The following is a 14032-nucleotide window of genomic DNA, read 5'->3' on the forward strand; positions in this document are numbered from 1 at the left end:
AAACGCGAAAAGCTCAGCACCAATGATCCCCCTCCCCCCGCTTGGCTAACCGCAGGGAAGGATTTCTTTTTAGCCACAGGCAAACAGCCCAGTAGGAATGGCCATCTCTGTCCCCTTAATTAAATTCCCGTATTTCAACCAGGTTACCATGAGCGATATCACTCTCATGAGGATTACACAGCGAGATAAAGAATGGATGTTGCTTGAATGCCAGCAAACACCGGGACCATACGCTGCCAGGCTTTGTCATGCAATGATACCAGATTACTTGCTGCAAGCATGGCGTGGTCAAGTGTCCTACCATGGAGGACGGAATAAGGCTGCACTGCCCAGAAACCTTGTGGCAAGGCTTTTGGAGTATCTCCAGGAGAGCTTCATGGAGATGTCCCTGGAGGATTTCCGCTCAGTCCCCAGACACGTTAACAGACTTTTCCAGTAGCTGTACTGGCCGCGAATGCATCCCAAGTCCTCAGGGCAAAGTAATCATTAAAAAACACTTGCTTTTAAACCATGTTTTATATTTTAAAAGGTAAACTCACCTGAGGTCCCTTCCATGGGGTCATGGTCTTGGATACTGGCTTGGGAGGGTACTTCAGTCAGGCTGAGAAAAAGATCCTGCCCGTTGGGGAGAACGGAGTGCTGGGTGCTCTCCGCAAGCTCGTCCTCGTCCTCGTCGTCCTCCTCTTCCCTGTCCGCAGAATCCTCAGGTGTAGCTGATGAGATTACCCCTGCCTCGGAATCCACGGTCAGAGGTGGGGTAGTGGTGGCGGGGGTCCCCCCCCCCCCCGCATGCAGCTCGGCGTAGAAGCGGCATGTCCGCGGCTCTGACCCGGAGTGACCGTTTGCCTCCTTTGTTTTTGATAGGTTTGTCTGAGCTCCTTGACTTTCACACGGCACTGATCTGAGTCCCTATTGTGGCCTCTCTCCATCATGCCCTTGGAGATTTTTTCAAAAGTTTTGGCATTTCGTCTTTTTGAACGAAGTTCTGCTAGCACTGAATCCTTTCCCCATATAGTGATCAGATCCAGTACCTCCCGTACGGTCCATGCTGGTGCTCTTTTTCGATTATCGGCCTGCATGGTTACCTGTGCTGATGAGCTCTCTATGGTCACCTGTGCTCTCCACGCTGGGCAAACAGGAAATAAAATTCAAATGTTCGCGGGGCTTTTCCTGTCTACCTGGCCAGTGCATCCGAGTTCAGATGGCTGTCCAGAGCGGTCATAATGGTGCACTGTGGGATAGGTCCTGGAGGCCAGTAACATCAAATTGTGGCCACACTAACCCTAATTCGAAATGACCATGTCGATTTTGGCGCTACTCCGCTCGTCGGGGTGGAGTACAGAAATCTATTTTTAAGAGCCCTTTATTTTGAAATAAATGGCTTCATTGTGTGGATGGGTGCAGGGTTAATTCGATTTAACGCTGCTAAACCAGAATTAAAGTCATAGTGTAGACCAGGCCTTTGAAACACATTAAATTGTGAATATCTGGTGGCAAATTTGAGATCAGTAAGCCAGTTTCTGTACAAAGCGAAGTACCTGCTCACCAGGCTTGCAAGCACCATACATTAATAAGGACATTTCATATGCAGTAAACTGTTTTCAGTGATCCAGCTCATAAGTCACATGGCTGAAGCCCTTCTGTTCTATTCCTATCAACGTTCTAGTGCCTTTTTTTCCCCCTCATGAACTTGTTCTGATAGACCAGGGTTCTACACTTTGGCTGCAGTACCACCCTGTGAAGCTGGTTCTGAAGTTACAGATTCGTCTTTGTGGTCAAAAGGAAAGAGTTGTTGAACTCGCGTACGCATACAATAGCAAACTCTTAAAAGGTTTATAAAATATAATTGGGAATCATTGCATACAAAATTTAAGATGGACATGAACATCTTATAGTAAAGCGTACATGGGCAGGTGATTGGGTACAAAGATTGTTGCAGTAAAAGATAGAGGCTTTGATGTATATGGGTCAGTAGTTCTTGCTTTAGCTGTGTACTGGTGCTGGTCCATGATGCCTATTTTGGTGATGTGGTAGTGGTTCTGCCTCCTTTACAGCTTCTCCTACAGGAGACTGAAGATTTTTTTTTTTTCTTTGGAATGTGTAGTCTGGCCCCCTATAGAAACTACTGCTGAGGGGCAGCAAGATTAACAGCCTCTGTTATAAACTGTTCCAGCCACAAGGGAATGGGTGAATTTATTAGCCAGCAGGAAAAAGCTGTTGTAATAAGGTATTTCTGCGTTGGTTGGGTAGAATGTGGAGACAGGAGAGCACTCTGTGGGACGGTTGAGTGCCTGTTGCTGTAGTGTTGTAATGCCTGGTAACTGCACAAGAATGCAGCTTCTGATATGCTCCATCTTGTGGAGTTCCTAATGTGCCAAGTAGTATATGGGAACTTGGGCAGAGGGATTACAGAGATGAGTGGGGGAAAAGGAAACTAGTTCAACATATTGGAGATATGAATTGGGGAAGGAAAACAATTTGAGTACAGATTTAATTGAAAATGTGAAAGTTCACAGAGTACTACAGTTTTTTCTTCAAGTGATTGCACTTATCCATTCCACTCCTGGTGTTTGTGCACCAGGGCCTGGCAGTTGGAAACTTTCCCCCTGAGCTTAGTTTAGTAGTTAGTATAGTTAGTAATTTTTTTTACTGAAAAACTGAAAATTTACATGCTGACTGGCATGTCTTTTAATGGTGTTAAAAATTTATATATTTTTTATTATGGTTGTTTTTTCCCTGTTTCGGGGTTCTGATGCTGCCACTGAGGCATGCTTTGGTCTCCAGGCTTCAAGCCGTGTACTTCTTGCTCAGGGCCTGTCAGTGAGTGACCCACACAATAGTTGTCTGAAGTGCCCGGGAAAAAGCACACATTAAAGACCTGTGAGACTTGCCTGGAATTCAAGAAGGATAAAGAGGCTAGGCTGAAATTCCTGCTGAGGGAGGCGGCACTCAGGCCACTATCTGAGCCATCCTGGTCTGACTGACTGCTGAATGCTGCAGCTTCAGTGAGAAGCACGCCTCCTGTGTTATCAAAGTTCCAGCACCGATTTCCCTCACCCCTGACAAGAAAGAAGTATTTCTGTGAATACTATTCAGGACTGGCCGCTTGAGGGTCCTTCTCTGTTCTCAGACAAGACAGATAGCAAGCTTCATGGACTTAAGTACTCAAGCCACCTTAAGCTCCTAAGATTTGTATTCACCTGCCCCGGTCAGAAAGAACGTTCAACCTCAGCAGATGCACCTTTTTTCTGTCCCAGCTTTTTGATTGTCTTTGAAAAAAAAAAAAAAAGTCATGGGATTATAGGTACAGGCTTCCTCCTCCTGCTGCTTTGGCTCCAGTTCCAGGTATCTCGAAGGGTGTGGGAAGTGCCAGTCATTTCTCCATCTCTCCAGACCTAAATTCCACTCCCTTTGCCCCTTTGTAAATCATCTGTCCCTCTTCCTCAGTGCTTGGTCCTGAATTGCTTTGGACCAGTGTGGCTTGAGCACTGTGGAGGTGGGATATACTCAATGGTTTGTTTCTACCCCCCTCCCATGCCTCCTCAGAGACCACTCTCAAGAGGAGCCCCCACTCCAGGAGGATACAATCTCTTTTGGTTGGGGGCAATATGAGATTCCACACCCTCTCAAAGGGAAGGGGTTTTAATTCCACCGTTTTTCAATCCCAGAGGTGAAGGGGGCAGGTTTAAGGCCAATTGTAGACCTGCATCAACTCAATAAATTCTTTAAAAAGATAGCTTCTGTTTTCCCTTAGTATGTTGCCCTCGACTTACAAGATGCCTACTTCTATATGGCAATCAATCAAGCTCACAGGAAGTATCTCTGATTTCTGGTAAATCCAAAATTATTATTGTCATGCTGTCTGGACTGGTTCACATCCATGAGTGCTAGCCTCAGGTCAAACTGTCAGAAAGCAGGGCAGATGCCCCAAACTGGTGGTTCTATAATTAGATTTCAGTGACCCAGTAACAAATGTGGACTCCTGCATCACTATACTAATCTTACCATGGAGTCGCAGACTGTCCCCTTGGGCATTCCAGTCTATCTTGCCACCCAGGCAAGCTGCACTTAGTGATAAATGATCACTTACGCCAAAAATCACAAAATATTCAGGTTGCTACCAGTCCCAAGAGACCAGTCATTTACCCCAGATCACTTTGTGCCAGAGATCTCAACAAAGAGCACGCTGGTAGCCAATCCTGTAGTAAACTTCCACCCATGAAGAAATCAACTAAGTTTTTGTCCTACAGTGGCCCAGTTAGACTTGATAGTCCTTTTCCTGCCTAGGTTCACAAGTTCAGAGCAGGCATTTTTACAATTATAAAGCAAAACTTTCATATTACCTGATAGCATGGGATACAGACATTACAAGTAAGAATAATGTGTGCAGCAACTTACCAGCATTTTATAGAGTCTAAACACAGTCTTACAAGTCTAGCACCTATCTTGAGCAATACAAACACACGTGAGCTGGTCTGTTTTCCAGCTATGAATTTTTCAATGTAGGAGTCAGCTGGGCAGATTTGGTAAGAGCTAGCACCTCATTTACCAGTGTCACAATTATCGGTTCACTGTACTACCATTTGTCCTATTAGCAGCTCTCAGGATCTTTACAAAAGTTATGTCACTAGTAGCTGCATTCATTAGAACATCAGGAGTTGAAAGTAGGGGTAAATCTGGATGACAAGCTTCTCAACTGCAGGTACAGCGCAATGTGTGCCTGATCCAGTCAATGTTCAATGCTGAGAGACTGCTAGTCAATGCAGAGAAGTCTCTCCTCTCCCTGGTCCAGAGGATAGAGTTTATAGGAGTCATGCTGGACTTTGTTTCAGACAATTCAATCAATTATTATAGGTAGGCAACATCACCCAGTCACAACAGCACAAAACTGTTTGAGGCTCCTGGGGCATATGGCCTCCTGCCTGTATGTAGTTCAATATGCCAGACTGCACTCCAGAATTCCTCAGAGTAGGTTGGCCTCCATCTACTCACTGAGCCTCCATCAGCTAGACTTGGTGATGAGAATGTCTTATGTTCTTGCCTCCCTCGATTGGTGGACAGGTTCAGCCAATATATGTGTAGGTGTTCCATTTGCTTGCCTTCAGCTGATGCTTATGCTAGTGATGGATACGTCTGCTTGGGATGGGGAATCCATCTGGGTTCTCTGCAAACTCAGGGTCTCTGGTCCTCAAAAGACTTAGTTTTACACATCAATGGCAGAGCTGAAAGCTATCAGACTGTAGTGCCAGATGTTTCTCGCACATCAAGGGAAAGAGTCTGTTAGTCCTTACAGACAACACAGCGGTAATGTTCTGTCTCAAGCAGGGAGGAGCCAACTGTTTTCTACTCCATCAAGAGGCAGCTCTGCTCTGGGAGCTTTGCATTATTAGCTTGATAGATCTAAAGTTTCTTATTTTGGGGGGTCCAAAATGATCTAGCAGACCATCTGATCAGTTTGCTTATGAGACTGAGTGATCTCTTCGTCTAGATAAATCTTCCATTGGTGGGGTTTCCCCAAGTAGACCTATTTGTGACAAGGATCAACAAAGTGTCAGCTACTAGATTGTAGCCCAAGTTCCCTGACAGACACCGTTTTTGCTGCTGTGGTCAGGCAGGCCCCTTTACACTTTTCCCCCAAACCCACTCATTCACAGGGTATTACTAAAGATAAGATGTGACCAAGCCAGAGTCATACTCATGGCTTCAGCTTGAGCCCATGAACTCTGGTTCTCCACTCTCTTGGCGGTGTCAGTGAAACCTCCAATCTCACTTCCACTAAACTGAGACCCAATCTCTCAAGGTCATGAGCGCCTACTCCAACGGCATGGATTCTAAGGTGCTAGATATTAGAGAGTGATCTTGCTTGAAAGAGGTTCAGGAGGTCCTTCTAAATCAGGGGGTCTCAAACTGGGGGTCAGGAGGTTATTACATGTGGGGTCGTGAGCTGTCACCTTCCACCCCAAACCCTGCTTTGCCTCCAGCATTTATAATGGTGTTAAATATATATAAAAGTGTTTTTAATGCATAAGGGGGAGTTCCAATCAGAGGCTTGCTGTGTGAAAGGGGTGACAATACAAAAGTCTGAGAACCCCTGTTCTAAATAGTAGAAAGTTTTCTACAAGAGCTACTTACCTCTTAAAGGGAGGCATTTTTCCATTTGTTCTTGCCAGTGTGGGGTATCGCTGTCCTGTTCTTTGGTTCAATGTATTCTGGACTAATTATTGCATCGGAAACACCAAGGTTTGGCTGTTAGCTGCCAGATGTACTCTGATGGAACTATTTCAGCATTCCACCCTAAAGAAGATAATCACTATTTTCTCTAATGACCTGTCTACAAGGTTTTTTGAAGGGCCTAACAAGTTGTGTCCTCAGGTACAAGATGGTATTTCCCCATGGATCTAAACTTGGTATTTGTCCAGTCTTATGGGTCTGGCATTTGAACCTTTCGCTACTTTCTCTCTGCTGCCTCTGCCAGTGAAGATGATCTATTCAGTGGCCATCACTTTGGCCAAAAGGGTAGGAGAACGATGTGCCTTAATGTCTGGGCCTCCCTATATAATAGTCTTTAAGGATATGGTTTATTTGCATTCTCACCCCAGCTTCATTCCAAAAGTGGTGTGTTTCCATATCAACCAGTCCATTTGTTTGCCTGCATTCTTCCAGAAGCCACATTCCAACAGGGAAGGAGGAACGTTTACATACCTTGGACATCAGAAGAGCTCTGGTATTCTATTTGCATAAGACCAGGCATTTCAATAAGTCCTACCAACTATTTGTAGTGGTGTCAGACAGAATAAAAGGACAATCAGTCTCTGTTCAAAGCATCTTTTCTTGGCTCGACTCTTTTATACGCATGTGCTATGACCCGGCTAATGTCACCCACTCATCAGTCACAGCTCATTTGACAAGATCAACGTGCTTCAATGGTGTTTCTGACACAGTTTCTGGTTGTAGATGTTTGTAGAGTGGCAACTTCCTCCTCAGTCCACACATTTGCCTCCCATTTATGCTGTTGCTCAAAACTCGAGAGACAAGGCTAAAGTTGGATGAGGAATTCTCCAATCTTTATTTAAATAGATTCCGATTCCACCTCTTGGTGACTCTCAAGCCACACAAACAAGAGTGGAATGCACATGTGCAATCATTCAAAGAAGAAAAATCTGTTGCTAACTTTGTTCTTAAAGATACATTGCACATGTCCATTCCATGATCCACCCTTCTGCCCCACTACATTGGAGTTCTAGCCAGAATGAACTGAGTGGAGCTAGCAGTGGTTCTTCCCTTTTATACCTGCATGCAGTGGTGTGTGGCAGCAACGAGTGCTCAAGCCACTCAACGGATACTGCTGAGGGAAAAAGTTTCCAACGGCCGTGCACAGGCAGCAAGAGTGGAATGGACATGAACAACGCATTTCAAAGCAAAACAGTTACTAAACAATTTAGTAACAGTATTTTTCTTTCAAGGAAGATGTGGCAATGCGTCACAAGATTCTTGTCAGGAGGGGTGACAGACATCCTCTTCAGAAGAAGTCCATGCTGCAAAAAATGTCACGAGTGTTCAACAACTGCAGTTTTCTATTTACCTACTACTTCCCTTCAGTTTTTAAATATGCACTGTAGATGTTTGTGTTATAATTCTTATACTTTGTAAGATAACTCTTTATTTTCGTAGCCAGAATTGTCACAACAACTGTACTTTAGGCATCAGCATTTCTATTAGAGCCTATTGTTTCCCGGGGTTTATAACTTGGTTGTAAAAACTTGCTCCAGGCACATTGAAAGCACTGACCGGATAATACTACTGTACCTCCAAATAATCCATTCCCAATTCTATTATGCCAATGGAAAATCACATTATATTGAGGGGTTTTAGAGCAACTTAAAATAAATAAATAAAAAATAAAAAGGTAAGTCATTTTAAAATAGAGGGATTCATGTGTAGGGATTCCCCTCTATTCATTATTGCTTGCATAGTGTAGCATGTAAATAGTGGCTAGAATTTTGAAAGGGGCCAATGAGTTGGACACTCAATTTATATTGACTTTCATTGGTAATTGAGCCAGACTCCTTCAGCCACTATCTTATCTCAGTTACCTGCAATGTCATGACACGAAGGGGGAAGGGTTGAGGGCAGAGTGGGTGTCGATTCTAAATTTCCTTCCTTTGCAGGTTCTCTTCTCACTCCTAATGTTGATTGGGTGTGCAATTTTTGTTAATGGTCCAGTATTCTCAATATCTGGATCTAGGGGCAAAAAAAACCCCAAAAACTAAAAAGGTCAAATCAATATAAATGCTCTTCTGCAAAAGAAGGCATCTTTAGTATTTCACTGCTTGGTTTGGCTTCGTGTTCTGTTATGTGATTTTTTTTTTTTATTGCATTTTAATTACATAGTGCTCTGAATGCTTTGACAGGTTGACTTCTAAACAGTATGTATTCTGTTAGTCTATAAGCTGCCACAGGACTCTTTGCTGCTTCTAAATAGTATGTATCCAAAACAAACTAAGTAGTGACAAATTAAATTCCCTCTAACAATGTTGTATTTCATATATAAATGCTTGACATTTTGAAATGCTGTAAAAATACATACTAGAAATAGAACATATTTCACATTTCCAAACCAGACTTGTAGGAGTCGAATAGCCTACCAGACTGATTGGCATTTCACTGGAAAACAGTGTTTGGAAAGATAAAATCTTGTTTGACTCTTTTACCAGTTACAAATTTGGTGTTCTGTCTTCAGAGTTTTCTGTGCTAGGTACTGTAGGTTTTAAAATGAATCTCACACTGTGTATGTCTACGCTGCAATCAAAAGCATGATTGTGGTTTGAGTTGGCATGCCCATGCTAGCTGTAATCTAGATTTTTCTAGTGTATTTAAAAATAGCAGTGAAGCAACATAGTATTGGCTTCATCTCAAACCTTACAAGTATTCCTAGCCCATGCTGAAGCTTCATTGCAAGCCATGCTAGTCAGATTAAAGCTAACCTGGGTATGTCATCGTTCGCTGCAATTACACTTTCGATTACAGTGCAGATTTATCTTTTATTGAGGTCTTGCAGTTACTGTGGGTAATGGCATATCACTCATGCTTTAACAGAAATGAACTATGGAAAAACGAGTGGGGAATTTATTGATACAGACTTATGAAGGCAAATATGAAAGGCTTAAAATAAATTTTGAAGATTAATTTAATCCGTAGGACATCTATTATACTTTAGATAAGAATGTGATGCTTCATTTATAAAAAAAGAGAAAAATTGTGCTTGAGGTAGGACATCACACTCAGACCAACATAACCATAACTTACTTCAGTTAATACATATGTGTTTTTGTTTTTCATGTCCATTAACATGTTTTGTTCCTTTACAATTTACAGCACAGAACTCTGCAAATGCAGGTTTTGCAAATTTTGATGCATTTGGACAGTCTAGTGGTTCGAGTAATTTTGGAGGTTTCCCCACAGCAAGTCAGTCTCCTTTTCAGCCCCAAAATACAGGTAGACTACTAGCATTTCTGATTAATTTTTAATACAACATAGTCCAGACATACAAGTGAGAAAGTACTTCAGTTTACTTCCTGCATCTGCCTGCTTTAACATAATCATAATCTGAAGCTCTGGGGAAACCTGAAATGAATACCTTTTTCTGATTGGTTATTTGGTATGGGTTTTTTTTTTTTTTTTTTTACTGTTTTCTGGCACTTTTGGGAAGCCTCCTAATTTGACATTGTCGCTTATAATTAGCCCTACACATGAAATATTTGTAAACTTACTGAATGTAACTATATTGGTACTTCTAAATATCAGACCACATTTATCTAAAGGAGATTACATCTGTGATTTCCATCTTCCAAGAGAAGATTTCAGTAAAGATGGATAAATCCAGACCAGAGTAGTACAATTATTGAATGTATTTACCACACAGATGCATGTTAGGCACTCAGTTATCAGAAGATTTCATGTGTAAGGTCTATTGCTAAATTCTTCTTTTGCTTTTCTTGTTAATTTGATCATACTTTAAAACTTTTGCTTGGGCTGACAGTTGCTGTTTGTCTAATCTTTGGCTGACTTCTTTTCCTTTTTTCCTTTTGAATGTGGTGTCATTTAAACTTTCTTTTTTAATTTTTTTCCCCTCCCTTCTTTTGTTAACTTTAATCCCCCTCACACAATTTCTGGCTATCCAGCGTTCAGAACGCTTTCATCTAGCTGCAGTTTTGGTGAATTTACTTCAGCTTTCCCTCTCCAGGCTGTACACAGTAAGTTTCATTGAGTAGGAAACTTAGTTTATTTTGTTTTATATGCCATTGTGTTTTGTTTTAGTTCCACCCTTACATATATTTTAACCAGTCTTTGCTTATGTCTGTGCTTGCGTTTAAAATTATCAAATTGCTAATGGTTTATTAATAGTTAATATGGGCTGAGCCCTCAACCAAGTGTACGTTCGTGTACACATGTATGCATGCACACGCACCCACCCCTTTTTCTATTCAACTTAAATGTAAATCTGACTTGCACATATTAACAGAATCCTCTGTCTACAATGAAGATCTGGAAACTCATAAATTAATACCTTTGTAGAGATTTAAACATAAAATTTGTTGCACACATTAAAAAGCTGGAGCTTCCAAACTGATTCCTATATTTGGGATCAGCAGAGTGTTTATATAAATCCTAATAGATTGATTCATTTACTTTAATATATGTAATGTGTATCCTAGGAAGAAATTTTTTCTTCCTTGAAAGGAGGGCTCTCAAATCCCTTCTGTTTTTTCTTTATCTCCCCTCCCAAAGGCTGTGTTGTCTGTCTGTCTAGGTGTAGCCATGACATCTGGGAGTAAAGTACTGAGTTAGTCTCTCTGAACCTTGGCCTGGTATCCCATTGTGCTACCTCTGGACTTTCAGGCTAACCTTTTTTGCCTGCACTGGTTACTGATATCTGAAATGGTCAAGCATATTGTACCATTGAGGAAAATAAAACAACTCCTACTTACGTCACTGAATTCTTGCAGCAGGAAAAGCTGTATTTTGGATTTATAAAATTAAAGCTAATTTAACTCAATTTTTTTCTAGCTAAATATGTGGTATTTGAGTTGACTTAATGATGTTGCACTGAAACATAGTTTTGCGAGAGCTAATTATGGTGTGTGCAAGCTATTGAACTTTCAGAGTTTTCTTCAGATTTAGAAGTTTACAGATATAAATGTGCTTATTCTGATGATTCAAGATTAATTTTAAGTGTTAGAGGGGTTTTAGTTAGCCTGTGGGATAAAAAACAAAAGTGATGTTACTGCCTGGTGTAACCACCAAGAGGTGGGATGATATTGCCACCAAGAGCATTTGGAGAGACTTTCCTATACCTTTAAAGTATCCATGTTTAACTTATTTTGTTACAGGTGGAAGTGCTGGATCAATGAATGCTAAGTTTGCTCACTTTGATAACTTCCCCAAATCCTCCAGTGCTGATTTTGGAGCCTTCAATGCTTCTCAGAGCAACACAACGGCAACTGCTGCCAGTAAAGTTGCAGTGAATAAACCGAATCTCCAGTCAGCAGACAAATATGCAGCTCTTGCTAATTTAGATAATATCTTCAGCACAGGGCAAGGTATTAAGTTTTTTTTCTTTGACCTGTTATCCTTCATTTTTATTCCTTGTGAGGATGGCTGTGCCTGTCAAAATGGTAACCAACCATTTTAAGCATGCTTTAAATTGTCTCTTCAGAAAATTCTGATTAACTTCACACCTGCACATTTTAAACTCCTACGTTGCTGTGCTGCTTCTTGTAACAAAGCAAATGCTTTAATCTATGCAGTCATTTGCAAAATAGCACTTATCAAAAAGATCATGCTTTTTTTATGAGCAATCGCTCAAAAGTTTTTTCATTTTGGCAACAAAATGGTTTGTTAGTGATGAGTATTCTAGTAGTACATTATTCAGGTTTCTGTATATTGCTGGAGTGGGCGACTTTATTCATTCAATCACATCAGTTGCGGTCTAAGATAATTTTTATCTTTACAATCAAAAGCCACCGTGATAGCTTTTTTTAGATGTTCATCTAATATAAAGCTTGGTTAGCCTTTCTCTGTTAAAGGAGATTAAAACTGCTAGTGTTTAACGGGTTGGTTTTGTATGCACACTAAGTTAACCATATATTGAACAAGGACGGTAACATGAATTTCATTGGCGTTTAAGTTGTATTCAGTCCAGCATACAACAATGGTAAATAAGTCATGTATATCAGCTCCTAAGCAAAACGGATACAGTATATGGCTTTGTTAATATTCTTTCCCTTAAAGTTGTGTGGTCTTGAGGAGGGCAGTGGGTGACTGACTCTTAAGATGAGCCATTATTCTAATTGTCGAGTAGACACTGGCTACTCCATAACTAAGTCTGCAGCGAAGGTTTGTTTAAAGCTGAAGCTTGCACCCATTCTAACAAACATTGCTGTTATATGTGTGTTCAACACAAATATACAACAGGACTACGAGGAGCACAATCAAGAGTCGTCAGTGTTGTTTGTATTGCCGTTGACCTGGCAGTGTTTATGGAGGGATAAGATACCCAGATATTCAAAAATACTGTACTTTTAATCACAAGTTGTCCAATTTTTTTTATTGCTCCTGTGTGCTTTGGTGCATATTTGCTGGACAGACTACATTGGCTCAGTGAAACTTACTTAAGGGTATCATGAGGTGGCATACTACTCTCCTTACATTTTTACCTACAAAAAAATCCTTAAATTACTCTCCTTTGTCATATTTTTTTGTTCATATTCCAAAAAGTAGGTGTTATTACTCAGTGCACCTCTGCACTGTTGCACACTTCCAGTTTTTGTTGACTGTTTAGACTTCTTGGTTACAAAATGCCATACACTGGTGCTTGTAAAATCTCTGGAGTTTTCCTCTCAGTGGAAATCTGCTGAGAACAGATATCCTTGGAAACAAGACAATTCTATACTGTTACCTATCGTTTTGTTATCCTGAATTTGATACACTGGATTTGTATTATTTATTTAGCATCTTTTCAGGATTTGGAGTGTAGCTACTCTCTTAGGGCATAAATGGAAATTAGCCACCATTTGGAAGATATGATATGGCTTTTGTGACACTCACTGCATGGCTCATGAATTCAGTCTTTAGTGTGAGGTACCGTACATGAGGTTTGGGAATACTCCCCAGCATATGGTTCGGAGTCACAAGAACCTGGAAGTGTGAGTTTCTGCAGGATTATACTTTGAGGTAATAGTTAAGAATCTATCATTCTGTAACTTAATTGTTAGATTTCTTATGCCTTGTTGCTTTCTAAATGTACAAAAATTTCAGTCTCCATCTAAATTTCAAAGCTGCATTCTAAGGATGAGTCACACACAACAAGGTTTAAAACAAATCCATCTTTCTAACTGGAGCAAGAGAGAGCAGTGTACTTCACTTAATAATGTGATCTGTGGAAACTAGGAAGCTGCTTTTGGAGCTATAGACTCATTGAAGCATGGTACCGTGTGCTTATAAAGATAGAGATTGGGAGCCATAGTTTTAGCCCTGTATTTGGGCAGCATTAAGTCTTATTGTTTAATTTTAGTCTTAAATGATGGGAGAACAGTTAATTAACATTTTCTGTTAGTATGGTGAAGATTATAGGGAAAACATGGTTTTAGAAGTGTCATTTTAAATTTCAATATGGTATCTTCTTTTCTAGGTGGTAGTGAGCAAGGAAGTGGCTTCGGCACTGTAGTTACAGCACCGTCAGGTCCTGCTGTGTCAGCCCCAAGTCAGCCAAGTGCATCTTCAGACAAGTATGCAGCTCTAGCAGAATTAGACAGTGTGTTCAGCTCCACAGCAACCTCTAGTAATGCATATACTTCCACCAGTAATGTTAGCAGGTACTTTTTCTTGTTAGAAGTTAAAGTAATTAGCCCTAAACCAACTGTATTTATAGGCAGAAAAATAGCCCTATGGTAGTGTTGATAAAGTTGTAAAAAAAAACCTGCTTGTATTCAACTGTTCTTCTTTGTTTAGGTCACGATTTAAAAATTGTAGG

At 40.9% G+C, this 14032-nt stretch overlaps 1 protein-coding gene across 22 annotated transcripts in view; it reads left to right on the forward strand.

The window, feature by feature from the left end:
• AGFG1 (ArfGAP with FG repeats 1) overlaps positions 1 to 14032 on the forward strand; it is a 78993-nt gene that overhangs the window by 48838 nt on the left and 16123 nt on the right. For 9 of the 22 annotated variants that reach the window (XR_004647082.1, XM_034781295.1, XM_034781299.1 and 6 more), the window contains exons 6-9: positions 9376 to 9495; positions 10182 to 10253; positions 11391 to 11603; positions 13691 to 13874. Coding sequence is in view for 21 of the 22 variants with exons in the window: in XM_034781295.1 (XP_034637186.1) it covers positions 9376 to 9495; positions 10182 to 10253; positions 11391 to 11603; positions 13691 to 13874 (589 nt within the window). In the remaining variant the exon portion in view is untranslated. The remainder of the gene's footprint in view (positions 1 to 9375; positions 9496 to 10181; positions 10254 to 11390; positions 11604 to 13690; positions 13875 to 14032) is intronic. The other 13 variants (XM_034781294.1, XM_034781292.1, XM_034781285.1 and 10 more) reach the window with 10 other exon arrangements.

The sequence above is a fragment of the Trachemys scripta genome, chromosome 9 (assembly GCF_013100865.1).
Source record: "Trachemys scripta elegans isolate TJP31775 chromosome 9, CAS_Tse_1.0, whole genome shotgun sequence".
Lineage (NCBI taxonomy): Eukaryota > Metazoa > Chordata > Testudines > Emydidae > Trachemys > Trachemys scripta.